The sequence below is a fragment of the Saccopteryx bilineata genome, chromosome 4, assembly GCF_036850765.1.
Source record: "Saccopteryx bilineata isolate mSacBil1 chromosome 4, mSacBil1_pri_phased_curated, whole genome shotgun sequence".
NCBI lineage: Eukaryota > Metazoa > Chordata > Mammalia > Chiroptera > Emballonuridae > Saccopteryx > Saccopteryx bilineata.
The window spans coordinates 174186556-174209337 of record NC_089493.1 but is presented as its reverse complement, the minus strand read 5'-3'; the positions used below and the strand labels follow the sequence as shown (position 1 = coordinate 174209337).

The 22782-nt window shown below is 52.4% G+C and overlaps 1 protein-coding gene across 3 annotated transcripts in view; it reads left to right on the top strand.

Moving 5' to 3' along the window:
- The window catches only part of SH3TC2 (SH3 domain and tetratricopeptide repeats 2), a 78507-nt gene that overhangs the window by 21337 nt on the left and 34388 nt on the right, over nucleotides 1-22782 (top strand). Inside the window, exons 6-8 of one of the 3 annotated variants that reach the window (XM_066272949.1) lie at nucleotides 849-1050; nucleotides 1822-1895; nucleotides 4136-4331. In XM_066272949.1, the coding sequence (XP_066129046.1) occupies nucleotides 849-1050; nucleotides 1822-1895; nucleotides 4136-4331 (472 nt within the window). Of the gene's footprint in view, nucleotides 1-827; nucleotides 1051-1821; nucleotides 1896-4135; nucleotides 4332-22782 lie in introns of all 3 variants that reach the window. The other 2 variants (XM_066272948.1, XM_066272950.1) reach the window with 2 other exon arrangements.

Below are 22782 nucleotides of genomic sequence, written 5' to 3'. Positions count from 1 at the left end.
TGACTGGTCAATAAGGGATGACGTCACAGACACATTAGAGAGCTAATTTGCGTAGAATCTATTGCAAAATGATTTTCTCTATGACTGTGTTTTATAAATCCTGTAAGAAGAAAAGAATTTTGACTGTGCCATTATAAAATTTACCTGGAGAAATAATATTAATCCAAATCAGTGCAATGTACCATATTTCCTCATGTATAAGACGCACCTTTTTTTCGAAAAATTTGGGGTCTAAAAACTGCGTGCATCTTAAAGAGTGGTTGTAGATTTTTTTTAACTTGCATTTCCCACTTTTTCACACTTGTTTTTGTGTTGAAGACAGTGATTTATCATCAGACACAGATGAGGACAAGCTAATGGATGGGAGTTTTTGACAGTGATGAGGAGTTGTATAAATTTTATGATGAATAAAACTTGAGTTCAATAACTTTTTTTTTCAAATTTCGGGCCCCAAAATTAAGGTGTGTCTTATACATGGAAGTGTCTTATACATAGGGAAATATGGTATCCTTTGTTGACCCTAAGATTATGCGTGAGGTTGCAATGGTAACTTCTCATCAGTCTTTGTTTTATTCTTTTGCAAGGGGAAGTTCCAATTAAATCTTAGTCTCATGAATACCTCATAAATTTTGGTGTCTATTTGAAGGGAATTGCCTTTGAGTGGTACCAGTTTTCCGGGGATCACAAGGGCCTCCTGTGATACCCCCTTGTCCCCCACCACCCTGACCGATGGCGTACTTTTCTCCCAGGAAGAAAAGTGTCAGGGCCACGGACGGAAACGTTCCGTTGTGTGATGACCCCTTTCACTGGCTGCCACCCCTTGGAAGGGCTTTTCTCATTGTCCACAGGCCACTTCTTCTGCAGAGCCATGGGCGCCGTGGCTCCCCCAGCTGAGAAGGAAGGGGACTGTTTGACGCTCTGCGAGGATGAGTTAATCTCCGTGAAGACAGCTGAAGGCGGGTCCGAGTGGGAAGGCACGTCCCTGGTGACGGCTCAGCGGGGCCTGGTGCCGGCGTCAGCCCTGGAGCCTCTGCCTCTCCCTTTCCACCAGTGAGTAGCCACCGGGCCCCTGGGAGAGGGTCCCAGAGCAGGCTGAGGTCTGTCTGTGCGGGACAGAGTTGGCACGCCTGCAGGTGTGGGCATCATGGTGCCAGGCAGGGAGCAAAACCTGGCTGGCTTTTCCTCTTCTGTTATATTTTTTTAAGCAGTTTCCAAATTGATGAAATTGGAGACAACTCTAAATTTTAGATGGGTATTGTACCTAAGAGGTAATATACCACCTGGTCCCCAATGTAGTGTTTCTCAGTGTAGGGACTGGGGAACATTGATTTGTGTTATAATTAACCCAGGCATTTTACTACAAATTCAGACCCCCTGGCCCTCCTCAGATGCTTTTGGGTTGGATTCAGGAACCAGCATTGTATATAAGGGGATGTTTTTCACACTAAAATGTGATTATCCTTGCCGGAAGATACTGTAAGCTCAAACCCACACTGTGAACAATGCACATGGCCCAGGCCGTGGGCCTGTGTGTGGCTCTGGCCGAGGCTCTGACAGTGAGAACGGAAAGGGGTCCTTTGTTAGTGATTTAACTGACAAATGAATTGGGGAGTCTGCACGCACGCCAGGCTGGCCAGACCCCCTTCTCACGGTGCCCCCGTATGAAGTAAGTTCTCAGTAAATGCCGGCCAGCGTCACACTGAGTCCCAACAATAGCCCTAATCATCATCAGTACCATCACTGTTACTTTCATGGGCTACATGGCTCACTGTTCTAATTTTTTGAGCTCCATGTTTGCAAACCCTGTGTTTCCATTGGCAGATGGTTCCTAAGGAATTACCCAGGAAGCTGCAGCCTTCCCAGGAAGGGGGACTGGATGGGCTCCTACCAGATTGGTACGGCTGGGTTGAAGAAAGCACCGTGAGGGAGATAACGTTGCCTCGCCTCCTAATTTGTCTTCAGGCTTGGAGTCTGCTGATCTGAATTCCTGTCCTGGCTCAGCTACTGACTGGGCTGGGGGGTGCCGGGTACTGTCGGCACACGTGGGTTTTCCTGCCGGTGAGATGGAGGTCTCAGTGCAGGGCTGCAGACACACGTGCCTGCAGGAGCCCGCAGAACACCCAGTGCGTGAGGGCCCAGGTGGAAGATGTTAGGGAAAAGCAGGGACCACAGGGATTTAAAGATATGTGGGGGGAGGGGAAAGCGGGCTGCCTGTTTCCAATCTCTGGTCAGAAAGTTTCTAATTTCCCTTAGGGTCTTGTGAAATTAATCTTCAATGTAGGAAGGGTAAGTAAGAATGCCTGACACATAGCGAGTACCTTGTAAATATATTTAATAAATGAATGAAATACACACATACATACACATACATTTTAGGCAGTGTCTCTCTGTATGTGTATATCTGCGAATATGTACACACACACATACACATATGCATATATTTGTAAGTCTACATGTATCTAGTGGATAATAAACTAATGGTTTCTAGATATCTAGGCTATACAATCCTTTCATCTTCATCCTTTGGGCCCCCTCACCACCAGCACAAAGATAAATTTTGTAAGTTCTAAGCCCAAATAACATTCAAGAAAAAAGAAAAAAGAAGAATCATGGAATATAGATATTAAGTCTAATCAGCAGTAGACCATACACAAGATTTTTTGTTATCTGAGGCAGTGTGGCCTTGTAGTTAGGGACATGGGGCTGTGACGTCTGTTCTGGGTTCAAATTCTGACCCCACAACTTAACACCAGTGTGACCTCGGCCAATTCATGTGCCTGCGCTATGCTGCAACTTCTCATTAGCAGGTTTTACCATAAAACACACAAAGGGGTGGGGATTTCTGATCTTGAAGACACGATCAGCGGAAACTTGACCAAAAATGTCAGGAAAAAGCCAATAGCTTTAGCAGATGAGCGAAAGCAAATCTGGAAACCCAAGGCCCATAGAAAACCATTGTCTCAGTCACAGGAGAGCTTAGGAAGAAGGGATGCCAGCCGTCGAGAGCCTCAGCTTTGTTACACATAGTTCCTTGGACAAATCACATGCCCTCTCTGTCCTCCCACTTTCTAATCTATAATCTAATCTGTAAAGAGGACAGTGACCGTCACTCTGGGGCTCCTGGAAAGGTCTGAGAAGATGGTGCTTTGTAAACTGGACAGTTCAATGCTTGTAAGTATGTCAGGACTAGACCCTAGCCGGGTAATTTATCAAGCTGGATAACAACTGCGGACGGAAGGGGAGACTTCAGGATCCCTTTGGGTCATCAGCAGTTCTCTGTTTACCAGTGACGTGAGGCTAACATTTATTGAGGGTTGCCTTGTAACAGTCACGGTGACTCTTTGACTCTAATATTTATTAGAGATGGACATTCTCTGCTTTCCTGTCTGTCTCTGTCTCTCTTTTTCTTGCTAAAAAGAAAGAGATAGAGAGAGACAGGTATCCATCCCCATTTTACAGCTGGGGAGACTGAGGGTCACAGTGGCCCAAGGAGATGAAGAAATCCTACAGTGGTTCTCACCCTGGTCTGTGGGTCTGTGCCAACCACGGCAAAGTGTTTTCATGATAATGGCAAATGAAGTTGTGTAGGGCAAGATAGTGAGCTCTCCAGTTTTCCATGAGCTAACTTACTCAGTTTGAAGTTATGTTCAGTACTCTGGGCTTAGCATTCCTACATATGTTCAAACATCTTTAAAAAAAAATAAAATGATGGTGAAAGTGGTTGGTAGTTCCTTGTATCGAATGTCCGAGTTTGGCAAAATGAATGGACAATTACCCTATGTTCCTGGTTGGCAAACTGCGGCTCATTGGCCCCTTGAGTGTGGCTCTTCCACAAAATACTATGTGCAGGCGCTACCTCGATAAGGAATGTACCTGCCTATATAGTTTAAGTTTAAAAAATTTGGCTCTCAAAAGAAATTTCAATCATTGTACTGTTGATATTTGGCTCTGTTGACTAATGAGTTTGCCGACCACTGTTCTATGTCATTCCTGCAAATTAATTTTTTTTGGGGGGGGAATTTACTGTGTCTGACCTTCTGAAGTGTGAGAACCTCTCCTTTAGTATTACACTGAAAGCCGGTGGGAGGCCCCGCCTTTCTGCCCCACTGAGCTGGCCTGTGTGCTACCCCCGCAGGCAGAGGAAAATGCAAGGCCAGGGAGGACCGCGAGAGGGAAGACAAGGACGAGCTGAGCCTCTGCTGCGGAGAGAGCGTGGAGATCGTCGGCTTCCTCGTGCCTGGGCTCCAGTGGTTCATCGGGAAGTCGGTGTGCTCGGGAGAAGTGGGCTTCGTCCCCACCCGGAGCATAGATCCTGATTCTTACTCCCCCATGTGAGTGTGACAGAGACCCTCCAGGCTGTCTGGGAGCGGGGTGCCTCCCTCAGGAGGCCCACCCCCTTGTGAGCGGGTTTGCAGAGGAGCCTGGGGTTCCCTGGTAGCAGGGAGCCAGCGCAGCGTGTTCTGACAGCCCGGCTGACTCAGCAATGACTGGAAGGAGGGGAAGCGTGATGGGGGAGGAGTCAGTTCAGGTCCTTCCCGCAGGTGGTCTCCGAGGCTTTCCCCTGAGCAACGAGAAGTGCACCCCAGGAGAAAGGCCTGCTGCTGGGCACTGAGGCGGGAGTGTTGGTCCTTGGATTCTGCCACTCATGCAATCAAATCAAGGGGTCCTTTCAAGAGAGGTGCCCACGCAGGGGCCTGCAGATTGCCGCGTAGTCAATGGAGCGTCCCTCCCAGGCAGGTCTGTCTGCTGAAAGCTTACTGTGTGATGTCGGCATTGGCCAGGATGCTAGAGTGCGTCTTCTGCTCTTTTCTGCCTGGAGCCCAGACGGCTGGTTCTGAGGCACAGACGGCCAGCCTGCCCCACCACTGTCTCAGAGGGCCAGAGCTCACGAGAACTGCCCAGCTTTCCTGGGCCGGCTTCCTGCATGGCGGTAGCAAAGGACAGGGAGCCTGGGCCCAGGGGTCGCTGAGTTGGCTGCTAACACTGACACACTCTTGACCTCCACGCCAGGAAAACGTGGCCCACCGGATGTCTCGGGCTCCGAGCACTCCGGCTGGCATCCCTCCCCTTGTGGGAAAGAGCCGCTGAGGAGAGTGGCCCAAAGGCAGAGCTCTCTTCAAACTCTGCCTTTTGTAGGGAGAGGAGACAGAAGGTCATTTTCCCTCCACAGAAATGCAGGAACCCAAGTAACTCTAAACAAGAAAGGCCACTCGCTGAACTCCTGGCGGGGGATGGAGTGCTGTGGGGGTTTGTAAGGACGAAAAGCGTACAGGGAGAACTTGCATGAACAAGGTGACATTTGAGTTCAGTTCTGCACGACGTAAGGCATTTCAACAGGTGTAAACAGGGAGAGGAGATGACAGGTGGGGAGTGCGGGGGTGTTGAGGGGTGACTCATCCTTTGGGTGGGGGGCAGGTTACGAGGAGGGCACTAATGTAGCAAAGGATTAACAGGCCATGATGGAGACCCAAAATACCCGTGCCAGGGCCTGTCCGTCGCCTGGCAGAGAATGGGGAGCTGCTGAGTGTGTCTAAGCACTGGGATGTTATGCAGCTGGAATTTCTCTCTGGGACGCTGACCTTGGCTTTGGGTGAGGTATGCATGGGCGAGGGAGGACCAGGTGCCTAGACCAGTGAGACGACTGGTGGCTCTGGGGGAGGGGCAGGGGTGCTGGAGAGGAGAGGACCCTGCAAAGGACCAGCTGTGTTCAACCCTTAGAGGGTCTACCTTGTGGGTCTGGGAAGCAATGGTTGTGGAAGCTCTGCAGGTGGGATCGGGGTGCGGCCAAGGTGAGACTACTGCTCAGAGCACCTCGTTCAGGCGTGGGGGAAGCGAGGAGCAGGGTGGAAGGGCTGGACTCAGGGCTTTGGGTCTGGAACCCCAGAATCCTGGCATTAAGTCCAATGTGTGCTGCAACCGGGGTCCTGGAGAAAGAGGGGCCTAGGAAAGAGAACAGCCTTGCTGGGGAAGAGCCCTGCAGGAGCAGGGGAATGTAGCAGAGGGGACAGAGGGGCCCGCTGGGAGGGAAGGACCAGCCACAGGGGCTGGGGTGCATTACACTGTCGAAGGCCTTTGGAATTGATCACTAGAAGGTCACTGGTCATTGAGAGGTCACTGGTCATGGGAGTTAGTGTAGTTTAGTAATCAAGAATTTCAGAGCCAAGCTGCCGGAAAGGGCATTTTATGGCCAGGTTCCTGTGTCTCCGTTGGCCTACCTGCTCTGACTCTGGTTGTGTTACTTTGTCTCTCTGTGCCTGAGTTGTGTCTTCTGTAAAATGCTTACAACATTCACATTTCCCTATAGCAGGGGTCCCCAAACTATGGCCCTCGGGCCGCATGCGGCCCTCTGAGGCCATTTATGCGGCCCCCACCGCACTTCCGGAAGGGGTACCTCTTTCATTGGTGGTCAGTGAGAGGAGCATAGTTCCCATTGAAATACTGGTCAGTTTGTTGATTTAAATTTACTTGTTCTTTATTTTAAATATTGTATTTGTTCCCGTTTTGTTTTTTTCCTTTAAAATAAGATATGTGCAGTGTGCATAGGGATTTGTTCATAGTTTTTTTTATAGTCTGGCCCTCCAACAGTCTGAGGGACATGAGGGACAGTGAACTGGCCCCCTGTGTAAAAAGTTTGGTGACTCCTGCCCTATAGGGTTGTTATGAGCGGAAATGAGCTAATACAAGTAAAGTACTTAGGATGGAACCTGACACTGTGTGTGTGTGTGTGTGTGTGTGATGAATATGTATTAGCACTTATTATTGCTGTTACCACTGTGGGTGGTAACCTTTGAGAGACAGTTCTAATAAGAGATCATGGGCAGATGTCAGGTTTCATAAATTATATTTAGACTTCACCTCACATCTTGCCCCCAATGACAGTAACACAGCACCACTAAATTTATCCCATTTTAGCTGCTTAGTTGTAAGGGATACACTCTCACCCTGATGAACATCGGCCCCTGTATTGCAGTGGTGGCGTGAGACCTTGTCCTCATTTTCACAGTATTGTCTGTTATCCTGCGCCTGGTCACCTGTGTGCACCAGAGATTGCAACTCAGTAAGGAAGGGGAGACTGAGCTGGGAGACAGGGAGGGATAGAAGAAGGAGAGGAGAGGGGAACAGGTTTATCTTCACAAAGCACTCTCTAGATTACAGACGTCTCTGAAGCACAGCTGTCAGGAAAACCCCAGGAGAACACCTTGGACACAGGCAGCAGCCAGGTTGTAGAAGTCTGAGAAATCATTCCAGTGTGCTATGCTAGTAGGTGGCCACTGGGTGTCACTCTTAGCCTACGTTTGTTTGGTATCTGCTTTGTGAAGATGGTCCAGCATTTGCTGAAGTCTCCACCCTCTTCCCTTATGTTCCCTCCCTGTCTGGAGTACTACTCCTTAAAGTTTATGCGTATGTATGTATATATATAATATGTATGTCTTAATTAATTACATCAACTAAATTGTCAGTATATTGAAAGTGAAATTTCTCAGACGCTGTTTTTTGAGTCACATTTACTCTGCTCTATGACACATGGGAAGGGATCCTGTTGCCCATGGGAGCAAATCTGTGGGTTCCCTTTCTCAGAGCACAGAATTCAGCATCAGTCCCTCAGCCTCACAGGCAGCAGCAGCTGGAAGACACGTTCTTATAACTGTGACAGTCATGCTGTCTCTGCCTTGGCCAGAGTGACTTCGGGGCAGAACCTCACACCTTTTCTCTTTTTAAAGAATGTTTGTTTTTAAATTGATCTCTGTGTGTTTGTGTTGTGCATGTTTTAGAAGGAAAGTATCTTTAGATATAACCGAGAAGGTCTTTCCCCCTTCCTACTCTCATCCTCTGATGCTGATCCCCACCCAGAGTATCCCCCTTCCTACTCTCATCCTCTGATGCCGATCCCCACCCAGAGTATCCCTCTTCCTACTCTCATCCTGATGCTGATCCCCACCCAGAGTATCCCCCTTCCTACTCTCATCCTCTGATCCCCACCCAGAGTATCCCCTTCCTACTCTCATCCTCGGATCCCCACCCAGAGTATCACCTTCCTACTCTCATCCTCTGATGATGATCCCCACCCAGAGTATCCCCCTTCCTACTCTCATCCTGATGCTGATCCCCACCCAGAGTATCCCCCTTCCTACTCTCATCCTAATGCTGATCCCCACCCAGAGTATCCCCCTTCCTACTCTCATCTTCTGATGCTGATCCCCACCCAGAGTATCCCCTTCCTACTCTCATCCTCTGATCCCCACCCAGAGTATCCCCCTTCCTACTCTCATCCTCTGATCCCCCCCAGAGTATCCCCCTTCCTACTCTCATCCTCTGATGCCCACCCAGAGTATCCCCCTTCCTACTCTCATCCTGATGCTGATTCCCACCTAGAGTATCCCCCTTCCTACTCTCATCCTCTGATGCTGATCCCCACCCAGAGTATCCCCCTTTCTACTCTCATCCTGATGCTGATCCCCCGCCAGAGTATCCCCCTTCCTACTCTCATTCTCTGATGCTGATCCCCACCCAGAGTATCCCCTTCCTACTCTCATCCTCTGATGCTGATCCCCACCCAGAGTATCCCCCTTCCTACTCTCATCCTGATGCTGATTCCCACCCAGAGTATCCCCCTTCCTACTCTAATCCTGATGCTGATCCCCACCTAGAGTATCCCCCTTCCTACTCTCATCCTGATGCCCACCCAGAGTATCCCCCTTCCTACTCTCATCCTCTGATGCTGATCCCCACCCAGAGTATCCCCCTTCCTACTCTCATCCTCTGATGCTGATCCCCACCCAGAGTATACCCTTCCTACTCTCATCCTCTGATGCTGATCCCCACCCAGAGTATCCCCCTTCCTACTCTCATCCTCTGATGCTGATCCCCACCCAGAGTATCCCCCTTCCTACTCTCATCCTCTGATGCTGATCCCCACCCAGAGTATCACCTTCCTACTCTCATCCTCTGATGCTGATCCCCACCCAGAGTATCCCCCTTCCTACTCTCATCCTGATGCTGATCCCCACCCAGAGTATCCCCCTTCCTACTCTCATTTTCTGATGCTGATCCCCACCCAGAGTATCCCCTTCCTACTCTCATCCTCTGATCCCCACCCAGAGTATCCCCCTTCCTACTCTCATCCTCTGATCCCCCCCAGAGTATCCCCCTTCCTACTCTCATCCTCTGATGCCCACCCAGAGTATCCCCCTTCCTACTCTCATCCTGATGCTGATTCCCACCTAGAGTATCCCCCTTCCTACTCTCATCCTCTGATGCTGATCCCCACCCAGAGTATCCCCCTTTCTACTCTCATCCTGATGCTGATCCCAACCCAGAGTATCCCCCTTCCTACTCTCATTCTCTGATGCTGATCCCCACCCAGAGTATCCCCTTCCTACTCTCATCCTCTGATGGTGATCCCCACCCAGAGTATCCCCCTTCCTACTCTCATCCTGATGCTGATTCCCACCCAGAGTATCCCCCTTCCTACTCTAATCCTGATGCTGATCCCCACCTAGAGTATCCCCCTTCCTACTCTCATCCTGATGCCCACCCAGAGTATCCCCCTTCCTACTCTCATCCTCTGATGCTGATCCCCACCCAGAGTATCCCCTTCCTACTCTCATCCTCTGATGCTGATCCCCACCCAGAGTATCCCCCTTCCTACTCTCATCCTCTGATGCTGATCCCCACCCAGAGTATCCCCCTTCCTACTCTCATCCTCTGATGCTGATCCCTACTGAGAGTATCCCCCTTCCTACTCTCATCCTCTGATCCCCCCCAGAGTATCCCCCTTCCTACTCTCATCCTCTGATGCGCACCCAGAGTATCCCCCTTCCTACTCTCATCCTCTGATGCCGATCCCCACCCAGAGTATCCCCCTTCCTACTCTCATCCTGATGCTGATTCCCACCTAGAGTATCCCCCTTCCTACTCTCATCCTCTGATGCTGATCCCCACCCAGAGTATCCCCCTTTCTACTCTCATCCTGATGCTGATCCCCACCCAGAGTATCCCCCTTCCTACTCTCATTCTCTGATGCTGATCCCCACCCAGAGTATCCCCTTCCTACTCTCATCCTCTGATGCTGATCCCCACCCAGAGTATCCCCCTTCCTACTCTAATCCTGATGCTGATCCCCACCTAGAGTATCCCCCTTCCTACTCTCATCCTGATGCCCACCCAGAGTATCCCCCTTCCTACTCTCATCCTCTGATGCTGATCCCCACCCAGAGTATCCCACTTCCTACTCTCATCCTCTGATGCTGATACCCACCCAGAGTATCCCCTTCCTACTCTCATCCTCTGATGCTGATCCCCACCCAGAGTATCCCCCTTCCTACTCTCATCCTCTGATGCTGATCCCCACCCAGAGTATCCCCCTTCCTACTCTCATCCTCTGATGCTGATCCCCACCCAGAGTATCCCCTTCCTATTCTCATCCTCTGATGCTGATCCCCACCCAGAGTATCCCCCTTCCTACTCTCATCCTCTGATGCTGATCCCCACCCAGAGTATTCCCGTTCCTACTCTCATCCTCTGATCCCCACCCAGAGTATCCCCCTTCCTACTCTCATCCTCTGATGCTGATCCCCACCCAGAGTATCCCCCTTCCTGCTCTCATCCTCTGATGCTGATCCCCACCCAGAGTATCCCCTTCCTATTCTCATCCTCTGATGCTGATCCCCACCCAGAGTATCCCCCTTCCTACTCTCATCCTCTGATGCTGATCCCCACCCAGAGTATTCCCCTTCCTACTCTCATCCTCTGATCCCCACCCAGAGTATCCCCCTTCCTACTCTCATCCTCTGATGCTGATCCCCACCCAGCATATCCCCCTTCCTACTCTCATCCTCTGATGCTGATCCCCACCCAGAGTATCTACCTTCCTACTCTCATCCTGATGCTGATCCCCACCCAGACTATCCCCCTTCCTACCCTCATCCTCTGATGCTGATCCCCACCCAGAGTATCCCCCTTCCTACTCTCATCCTGATGCTGATCCCCACCCAGAGTATCCCCCTTCCTACTCTCATTCTGATGCTGATTCCCACCTAGAGTATCCCCCTTCCTACTCTCATCCTGTGATGCTGATCCCCACCCAGAGTATCCCCCTTCCTACTCTCACCCTCTGATCCCCACCCAGAGTATCCCCCTTCCTACTCTCATCCTCTGATGCTGATCCCCACCCAGAGTATCCCCCTTCCTACTCTCATCCTGATGCTGATCCCCACCCAGAGTATCCCCCTTCCTACTCTCAACCTGATGCTGATTCCCACCTAGAGTATCCCCCTTCCTACTCTCATCCTGATGCTGATCCCCACCCAGAGTATCCCCCTTCCTACTCTCATCCTGATGCTGATCCCCACCCAGAGTATCTCCCTTCCTACTCTCATCCTGATGCTGATCCCCACCCAGAGTATATCCCTTCCTACTCTCATCCTGATGCTGATGTCCACCTAGAGTATCCCCTTCCTACTCTCATCCTCTGATGCTGATCCCCACCAGAGTATTTCCCTTCCTACTCTCATCCTGATGCTGATCCCCACCCAGAGTATCCCCCTTCCTACTCTCATCCTGATGCTGATCCCCACCCCGAGTATCTCCCTTCCTACTCTCATCCTGTGATTCCCACCCAGAGTATCTCCCTTCCTACTCTCATCCTGTGATTCCCACCCAGAGTATCCCCTTCCTACTCTCATCCTCTGATGCTGATCCCCACCCAGAGTATCGTTCTTCCTACTCTGATCCTCTGATGCTCATCCCCACCCAGAGTATCTCCCTTCCTACTCTCATCCTCTGATGCCGATCCCCACCCAGAGTATCCCTCTTCCTACTCTCACCCTCTGACGCTGATCCCCACTCAGAGTATCCCTCTTCCTACTCTCATCCTCTGATGCCCACCCAGAGTATCCCCCTTCCTACTCTCATCCTCTGATGCCCACCCAGAGTATCCCCCTTCCTACTCTCATCCTCTGATGCCCACCCAGAGTATTCCCCTTCCTACTCTCATCCTCTGATGCCCACCAGAGTATCCCCCTTCCTACTCTCATCCTCTGATGCTGATCCCCACCCAGAGTATCCCCCTTCCTACTCTCACCCTCTGACGCTGATCCCCACTCAGAGTATCCCTCTTCCTACTCTCATCCTCTGATGCCCACCCAGAGTATTCCCCTTCCTACTCTCATCCTCTGATGCCCACCAGAGTATCCCCCTTCCTACTCTCATCCTCTGATGCTGATCCCCACCCAGAGTATTCCCCTTCCTACTCTCATCCTCTGATCGCCACCCAGAGTATCCCCCTTCCTACTCTCATCCTCTGATGCTGATCCCCACCCAGAGTATCCCCCTTCCTACTCTCATCCTCTGATCCCCACCCAGAGTATCCCCCTTCCTACTCTCATCCTCTGATCCCCACCCAGAGTATCCCCCTTCCTACTCTCATCCTCTGATGCCCACCCAGAGTATCCCCCTTCCTACTCTCATCCTCTGATCCCCACCCAGAGTATCCCCCTTCCTACTCTCATCCTCTGATGCTGATCCCCACCCAGAGTATCCCTCTTCCTACTCTCATCCTCTGATGCCCACCCAGAGTATCCCCCTTCGTACTCTCATCCTCTGATCCCCACCCAGAGTATCCCCCTTCCTACTCTCATCCTCTAATGCTGATCCCCACCCAGATTATCCCCCTTCCTACTCTCATCCTCTGATGCTGATCCCCACCCAGAGTATCCCCCTTCCTACTCTCATCCTCTGATGCTGATCCCCACCCAGAGTATCACCTTCCTACTCTCATCCTCTGATGCTGATCCCCACCCAGAGTATCCCCCTTCCTACTCTCATCCTGATGCTGATCCCCACCCAGAGTATCCCCCTTCCTACTCTCATCCTAATGCTGATCCCCACCCAGAGTATCCCCCTTCCTACTCTCATCTTCTGATGCTGATCCCCACCCAGAGTATCCCCTTCCTACTCTCATCCTCTGATCCCCACCCAGAGTATCCCCCTTCCTACTCTCATCCTCTGATCCCCCCCAGAGTATCCCCCTTCCTACTCTCATCCTCTGATGCCCACCCAGAGTATCCCCCTTCCTACTCTCATCCTCTGATGCCGATCCCCACCCAGAGTATCCCCCTTCCTACTCTCATCCTGATGCTGATTCCCACCTAGAGTATCCCCCTTCCTACTCTCATCCTCTGATGCTGATCCCCACCCAGAGTATCCCCCTTCCTACTCTCATCCTGATGCTGATTCCCACCCAGAGTATCCCCCTTCCTACTCTCATCCTGATGCTGATCCCCACCCAGAGTATCCCCCTTCCTACTCTCATCCTGATGCCCACCCAGAGTATCCCCCTTCCTACTCTCATCCTCTGATGCTGATCCCCACCCAGAGTATCCCCCTTCCTACTCTCATCCTCTGATGCTGATCCCCACCCAGAGTATCCCCTTCCTACTCTCATCCTCTGATGCTGATCCCCACCCAGAGTATCCCCCTTCCTACTCTCATCCTCTGATGCTGATCCCCACCCAGAGTATCCCCCTTCCTACTCTCATCCTCTGATGCTGATCCCTACCGAGAGTATCCCTCTTCCTACTCTCATCCTCTGATCCCCACCCAGAGTATCCCCCTTCCTACTCTCAACCTCTGATGCTGATCCCCACCCAGAGTATCCCCTTCCTATTCTCATCCTCTGATGCTGATCCCCACCCAGAGTATCCCCCTTCCTACTCTCATCCTCTGATGCTGATCCCCACCCAGAGTATTCCCCTTCCTACTCTCATCCTCTGATGCCCACCCAGAGTATCCCCCTTCCTACTCTCATCCTCTGATGCTGATCCCCACCCAGAGTATCCCCCTTCCTGCTCTCATCCTCTGATGCTGATCCCCACCCAGAGTATCCCCTTCCTATTCTCATCCTCTGATGCTGATCCCGACCCAGAGTATCCCCCTTCCTACTCTCATCCTCTGATGCTGATCCCCACCCAGAGTATTCCCCTTCCTACTCTCATCCTCTGATCCCCACCCAGAGTATCCCCCTTCCTACTCTCATCCTCTGATGCTGATCCCCACCCAGCATATCCCCCTTCCTACTCTCATCCTCTGATGCTGATCCCCACCCAGAGTATCTACCTTCCTACTCTCATCCTGATGCTGATCCCCACCCAGAGTATCCCCCTTCCTACCCTCATCCTCTGATGCTGATCCCCACCCAGAGTATCCCCCTTCCTACTCTCATCCTGATGCTGATCCCCACCCAGAGTATCCCACTTCCTACTCTCATTCTGATGCTGATTCCCACCTAGAGTATCCCCCTTCCTACTCTCATCCTGTGATGCTGATCCCCACCCAGAGTATCCCCCTTCCTACTCTCACCCTCTGATCCCCACCCAGAGTATCCCCCTTCCTACTCTCATCCTCTGATGCTGATCCCCACCCAGAGTATCCCCCTTCCTACTCTCATCCTGATGCTGATCCCCACCCAGAGTATCCCCCTTCCTACTCTCAACCTGATGCTGATTCCCACCTAGAGTATCCCCCTTCCTACTCTCATCCTGATGCTGATCCCCACCCAGAGTATCCCCCTTCCTACTCTCATCCTCTGATGCTGATCCCCACCCAGAGTATACCCCTTCCTACTCTCATCCTGATGCTGATCCCCACCCCTAGTATCTCCCTTCCTACTCTCATCCTGTGATTCCCACCCAGAGTATCTCCCTTCCTACTCTCATCCTGTGATTCCCACCCAGAGTATCCCCTTCCTACTCTCATCCTCTGATGCTGATCCCCACCCAGAGTATCGTTCTTCCTACTCTGATCCTCTGATGCTCATCCCCACCCAGAGTATCTCCCTTCCTACTCTCATCCTCTGATGCCGATGCCCACCCAGAGTATCCCTCTTCCTACTCTCATCCTCTGATGCCCACCCAGAGTATCCCCCTTCCTACTCTCATCCTCCGATGCCCACCCAGAGTATCCCCCTTCCTACTCTCATCCTCTGATGCCCACCCAGAGTATTCCCCTTCCTACTCTCATCCTCTGATGCTGAAACCCACCCAGAGTATCCCCCTTCCTACTCTCATCCTCTGATGCTGATCCCCACCCAGAATATCCCCTTCCTACTCTCATCCTCTGATGCTGATCCCCACCCAGAGTATCCCCCTTCCTACTCTCATCCTCTGATGCTGATCCCCACCCAGAGTATTCCCCTTCCTACTCTCATCCTCTGATCCCCACCCAGAGTATCCCCCTTCCTACTCTCATCCTCTGATGCTGATCCCCACCCAGAGTATTCCCCTTCCTACTCTCATCCCGATGCTGATCCCCACCCAGAGTATCCCCCTTCCTACTCTCATCCTCTGATGCCCACCCAGAGTATTCCCCTTCCTACTCTCATCCTCTGATGCTGAAACCCACCCAGAGTATCCCCCTTCCTACTCTCATCCTCTGATGCTGATCCCCACCCAGAATATCCCCTTCCTACTCTCATCCTCTGATGCTGATCCCCACCCAGAGTATCCCCCTTCCTACTCTCATCCTCTGATGCTGATCCCCACCCAGAGTATTCCCCTTCCTACTCTCATCCTCTGATCCCCACCCAGAGTATCCCCCTTCCTACTCTCATCCTCTGATCCCCACCCAGAGTATCCCCCTTCCTACTCTCATCCTCTGATCCCCACCCAGAGTATCCCCCTTCCTACTCTCATCCTCTGATCCCCACCCAGAGTATCCCCCTTCCTACTCTCATCCTCTGATGCTGATCCCCACCCAGAGTATCCCTCTTCCTACTCTCATCCTCTGATGCCCACCCAGAGTATCCCCCTTCCTACTCTCATCCTCTGATCCCCACCCAGAGTATCCCCCTTCCTACTTTCATCCTCTAATGCTGATCCCCACCCAGATTATCCCCCTTCCTACTCTCATCCTCTGATGCTGATCCCCACCCAGAGTATCCCCCTTCCTACTCTCATCCTCTGATGCTGATCCCCACCCAGAGTATCAACTTCCTACTCTCATCCTCTGATGCTGATCCCCACCCAGATTATCCCCCTTCCTACTCTCATCCTGATGCTGATCCCCACCCAGAGTATCCCCCTTCCTACTCTCATCCTAATGCTGATCCCCACCCAGAGTATCCCCCTTCCTACTCTCATCTTCTGATGCTGATCCCCACCCAGAGTATCCCCTTCCTACTCTCATCCTCTGATCCCCACCCAGAGTATCCCCCTTCCTACTCTCATCCTCTGATCCCCCCAGAGTATCCCCCTTCCTACTCTCATCCTCTGATGCCCACCCAGAGTATCCCCCTTCCTACTCTCATCCTCTGATGCCGATCCCCACCCAGAGTATCCCCTTCCTACTCTCATCCTGATGCTGATTCCCACCTAGAGTATCCCCCTTCCTACTCTCATCCTCTGATGCTGATCCCCACCCAGAGTATCCCCCTTTCTACTCTCATCCTGATGCTGATCCCCACCCAGAGTATCCCCCTTCCTACTCTCATTCTCTGATGCTGATCCCCACCCAGAGTATCCCCTTCCTACTCTCATCCTCTGATGCTGATCCCCACCCAGATAATTCCCCTTCCTACTCTCATCCTGATGCTGATTCCCACCCAGAGTATCCCCCTTCCTACTCTCATCCTGATGCTGATCCCCACCTAGAGTATCCCCCTTCCTACTCTCATCCTGATGCCCACCCAGAGTATCCCCCTTCCTACTCTGATCCTCTGATGCTCATCCCCACCCAGAGTATCCCCCTTCCTACTCTCATCCTCTGATGCTGATCCCCACCCAGAGTATCCCCTTCCTACTCTCTTCCTCTGATGCTGATCCCCACCCAGAGTATCCCCTTCCTACTCTCATCCTCTGATGCTGATCCCTACCCAGAGTATCCCCCTTCCTACTCTCATCCTCTGATGCTGATCCCTACCGAGAGTATCCCTCTTCCTACTCTCATCCTCTGATCCCCACCCAGAGTATCCCCCTTCCTACTCTCATCCTCTGATGCTGATCCCCACCCAGAGTATCCCCTTCCTATTCTCATCCTCTGATGCTGATCCCCACCCAGAGTATCCCCCTTCCTACTCTCATCCTCTGATGCTGATCCCCACCCAGAGTATTCCCGTTCCTACTCTCATCCTCTGATCCCCACCCAGAGTATCCCCCTTCCTACTCTCATCCTCTGATGCTGATCCCCACCCAGAGTATCCCCCTTCCTGCTCTCATCCTCTGATGCTGATCCCCACCCAGAGTATCCCCTTCCTATTCTCATCCTCTGATGCTGATCCCCACCCAGAGTATCCCCCTTCCTACTCTCATCCTCTGATGCTGATCCCCACCCAGAGTATTCCCCTTCCTACTCTCATCCTCTGATCCCCACCCAGAGTATCCCCCTTCCTACTCTCATCCTCTGATGCTGATCCCCACCCAGCATATCCCCCTTCCTACTCTCATCCTCTGATGCTGATCCCCACCCAGAGTATCTACCTTCCTACTCTCATCCTGATGCTGATCCCCACCCAGACTATCCCCCTTCCTACCCTCATCCTCTGATGCTGATCCCCACCCAGAGTATCCCCCTTCCTACTCTCATCCTGATGCTGATCCCCACCCAGAGTATCCCCCTTCCTACTCTCATTCTGATGCTGATTCCCACCTAGAGTATCCCCCTTCCTACTCTCATCCTGTGATGCTGATCCCCACCCAGAGTATCCCCCTTCCTACTCTCATCCTCTGATCCCCACCCAGAGTATCCCCCTTCCTACTCTCATCCTCTGATGCTGATCCCCACCCAGAGTATCCCCCTTCCTACTCTCATCCTGATGCTGATCCCCACCCAGAGTATCCCCCTTCCTACTCTCAACCTGATGCTGATTCCCACCTAGAGTATCCCCCTTCCTACTCTCATCCTGATGCTGATCCCCACCCAGAGTATCCCCCTTCCTACTCTCATCCTGATGCTGATCCCCACCCAGAGTATCTCCCTTCCTACTCTCATCCTGATGCTGATCCCCACCCAGAGTATATCCCTTCCTACTCTCATCCTGATGCTGATGTCCACCTAGAGTATCCCCTTCCTACTCTCATCCTCTGATGCTGATCCCCACCAGAGTATTTCCCTTCCTACTCTCATCCTGATGCTGATCCCCACCCAGAGTATCCCCCTTCCTACTCTCATCCTGATGCTGATCCCCACCCCGAGTATCTCCCTTCCTACTCTCATCCTGTGATTCCAACCCAGAGTATCTCCCTTCCTACTCTCATCCTGTGATTCCCACCCAGAGTATCCCCTTCCTACTCTCATCCTCTGATGCTGATCCCCACCCAGAGTATCGTTCTTCCTACTCTGATCCTCTGATGCTCATCCCCACCCAGAGTATCTCCCTTCCTACTCTCATCCTCTGATGCCGATCCCCACCCAGAGTATCCCTCTTCCTACTCTCACCCTCTGACGCTGATCCCCACTCAGAGTATCCCTCTTCCTACTCTCATCCTCTGATGCCCACCCAGAGTATCCCCCTTCCTACTCTCATCCTCTGATGCCCACCCAGAGTATCCCCCTTCCTACTCTCATCCTCTGATGCCCACCCAGAGTATTCCCCTTCCTACTCTCATCCTCTGATGCCCACCAGAGTATCCCCCTTCCTACTCTCATCCTCTGAAGCTGATCCCCACCCAGAGTATCCCCCTTCCTACTCTCACCCTCTGACGCTGATCCCCACTCAGAGTATCCCTCTTCCTACTCTCATCCTCTGATGCCCACCCAGAGTATCCCCCTTCCTACTCTCATCCTCTGATGCCCACCAGAGTATCCCCCTTCCTACTCTCATCCTCTGATGCTGATCCCCACCCAGAGTATTCCCCTTCCTACTCTCATCCTCTGATCGCCACCCAGAGTATCCCCCTTCCTACTCTCATCCTCTGATGCTGATCCCCACCCAGAGTATCCCCCTTCCTACTCTCATCCTCTGATCCCCACCCAGAGTATCCCCCTTCCTACTCTCATCCTCTGATCCCCACCCAGAGTATCCCCCTTCCTACTCTCATCCTCTGATCCCCACCCAGAGTATCCCCCTTCCTACTCTCATCCTCTGATCCCCACCCAGAGTATCCCCCTTCCTACTCTCATCCTCTGATGCTGATCCCCACCCAGAGTATCCCTCTTCCTACTCTCATCCTCTGATGCCCACCCAGAGTATCCCCCTTCGTACTCTCATCCTCTGATCCCCACCCAGAGTATCCCCCTTCCTACTCTCATCCTCTAATGCTGATCCCCACCCAGATTATCCCCCTTCCTACTCTCATCCTCTGATGCTGATCCCCACCCAGAGTATCCCCCTTCCTACTCTCATCCTCTGATGCTGATCCCCACCCAGAGTATCACCTTCCTACTCTCATCCTCTGATGCTGATCCCCACCCAGAGTATCCCCCTTCCTACTCTCATCCTGATGCTGATCCCCACCCAGAGTATCCCCCTTCCTACTCTCATCCTAATGCTGATCCCCACCCAGAGTATCCCCCTTCCTACTCTCATCTTCTGATGCTGATCCCCACCCAGAGTATCCCCTTCCTACTCTCATCCTCTGATCCCCACCCAGAGTATCCCCCTTCCTACTCTCATCCTCTGATCCCCCCCAGAGTATCCCCCTTCCTACTCTCATCCTCTGATGCCCACCCAGAGTATCCCCCTTCCTACTCTCATCCTCTGATGCCGATCCCCACCCAGAGTATCCCCCTTCCTACTCTCATCCTGATGCTGATTCCCACCTAGAGTATCCCCCTTCCTACTCTCATCCTCTGATGCTGATCCCCACCCAGAGTATCCCCCTTCCTACTCTCATCCTGATGCTGATTCCCACCCAGAGTATCCCCCTTCCTACTCTCATCCTGATGCTGATCCCCACCTAGAGTATCCCCCTTCCTACTCTCATCCTGATGCCCACCCAGAGTATCCCCCTTCCTACTCTCATCCTCTGATGCTGATCCCCACCCAGAGTATCCCCCTTCCTACTCTCATCCTCTGATGCTGATCCCCACCCAGAGTATCCCCTTCCTACTCTCATCCTCTGATGCTGATCCCCACCCAGAGTATCCCCCTTCCTACTCTCATCCTCTGATGCTGATCCCCACCCAGAGTATCCCCCTTCCTACTCTCATCCTCTGATGCTGATCCCTACCGAGAGTATCCCTCTTCCTACTCTCATCCTCTGATCCCCACCCAGAGTATCCCCCTTCCTACTCTCAACCTCTGATGCTGATCCCCACCCAGAGTATCCCCTTCCTATTCTCATCCTCTGATGCTGATCCCCACCCAGAGTATCCCCCTTCCTACTCTCATCCTCTGATGCTGATCCCCACCCAGAGTATTCCCCTTCCTACTCTCATCCTCTGATGCCCACCCAGAGTATCCCCCTTCCTACTCTCATCCTCTGATGCTGATCCCCACCCAGAGTATCCCCCTTCCTGCTCTCATCCTCTGATGCTGATCCCCACCCAGAGTATCCCCTTCCTATTCTCATCCTCTGATGCTGATCCCGACCCAGAGTATCCCCCTTCCTACTCTCATCCTCTGATGCTGATCCCCACCCAGAGTATTCCCCTTCCTACTCTCATCCTCTGATCCCCACCCAGAGTATCCCCCTTCCTACTCTCATCCTCTGATGCTGATCCCCACCCAGCATATCCCCCTTCCTACTCTCATCCTCTGATGCTGATCCCCACCCAGAGTATCTACCTTCCTACTCTCATCCTGATGCTGATCCCCACCCAGAGTATCCCCCTTCCTACCCTCATCCTCTGATGCTGATCCCCACCCAGAGTATCCCCCTTCCTACTCTCATCCTGATGCTGATCCCCACCCAGTGTATCCCACTTCCTACTCTCATTCTGATGCTGATTCCCACCTAGAGTATCCCCCTTCCTACTCTCATCCTGTGATGCTGATCCCCACCCAGAGTATCCCCCTTCCTACTCTCACCCTCTGATCCCCACCCAGAGTATCCCCCTTCCTACTCTCATCCTCTGATGCTGATCCCCACCCAGAGTATCCCCCTTCCTACTCTCATCCTGATGCTGATCCCCACCCAGAGTATCCCCCTTCCTACTCTCAACCTGATGCTGATTCCCACCTAGAGTATCCCCCTTCCTACTCTCATCCTGATGCTGATCCCCACCCAGAGTATCCCCCTTCCTACTCTCATCCTCTGATGCTGATCCCCACCCAGAGTATACCCCTTCCTACTCTCATCCTGATGCTGATCCCCACCCCGAGTATCTCCCTTCCTACTCTCATCCTGTGATTCCCACCCAGAGTATCTCCCTTCCTACTCTCATCCTGTGATTCCCACCCAGAGTATCCCCTTCCTACTCTCATCCTCTGATGCTGATCCCCACCCAGAGTATCGTTCTTCCTACTCTGATCCTCTGATGCTCATCCCCACCCAGAGTATCTCCCTTCCTACTCTCATCCTCTGATGCCGATGCCCACCCAGAGTATCCCTCTTCCTACTCTCATCCTCTGATGCCCACCCAGAGTATCCCCCTTCCTACTCTCATCCTCCGATGCCCACCCAGAGTATCCCCCTTCCTACTCTCATCCTCTGATGCCCACCCAGAGTATTCCCCTTCCTACTCTCATCCTCTGATGCTGAAACCCACCCAGAGTATCCCCCTTCCTACTCTCATCCTCTGATGCTGATCCCCACCCAGAGTATCCCCTTCCTACTCTCATCCTCTGATGCTGATCCCCACCCAGAGTATCCCCCTTCCTACTCTCATCCTCTGATGCTGATCCCCACCCAGAGTATTCCCCTTCCTACTCTCATCCTCTGATCCCCACCCAGAGTATCCCCCTTCCTACTCTCATCCTCTGATGCTGATCCCCACCCAGAGTATTCCCCTTCCTACTCTCATCCCGATGCTGATCCCCACCCAGAGTATCCCCCTTCCTACTCTCATCCTCTGATGCCCACCCAGAGTATTCCCCTTCCTACTCTCATCCTCTGATGCTGAAACCCACCCAGAGTATCCCCCTTCCTACTCTCATCCTCTGATGCTGATCCCCACCCAGAATATCCCCTTCCTACTCTCATCCTCTGATGCTGATCCCCACCCAGAGTATCCCCCTTCCTACTCTCATCCTCTGATGCTGATCCCCACCCAGAGTATTCCCCTTCCTACTCTCATCCTCTGATCCCCACCCAGAGTATCCCCCTTCCTACTCTCATCCTCTGATCCCCACCCAGAGTATCCCCCTTCCTACTCTCATCCTCTGATCCCCACCCAGAGTATCCCCCTTCCTACTCTCATCCTCTGATCCCCACCCAGAGTATCCCCCTTCCTACTCTCATCCTCTGATGCTGATCCCCACCCAGAGTATCCCTCTTCCTACTCTCATCCTCTGATGCCCACCCAGAGTATCCCCCTTCCTACTCTCATCCTCTGATCCCCACCCAGAGTATCCCCCTTCCTACTCTCATCCTCTAATGCTGATCCCCACCCAGATTATCCCCCTTCCTACTCTCATCCTCTGATGCTGATCCCCACCCAGAGTATCCCCCTTCCTACTCTCATCCTCTGATGCTGATCCCCACCCAGAGTATCAACTTCCTACTCTCATCCTCTGATGCTGATCCCCACCCAGATTATCCCCCTTCCTACTCTCATCCTGATGCTGATCCCCACCCAGAGTATCCCCCTTCCTACTCTCATCCTAATGCTGATCCCCACCCAGAGTATCCCCCTTCCTACTCTCATCTTCTGATGCTGATCCCCACCCAGAGTATCCCCTTCCTACTC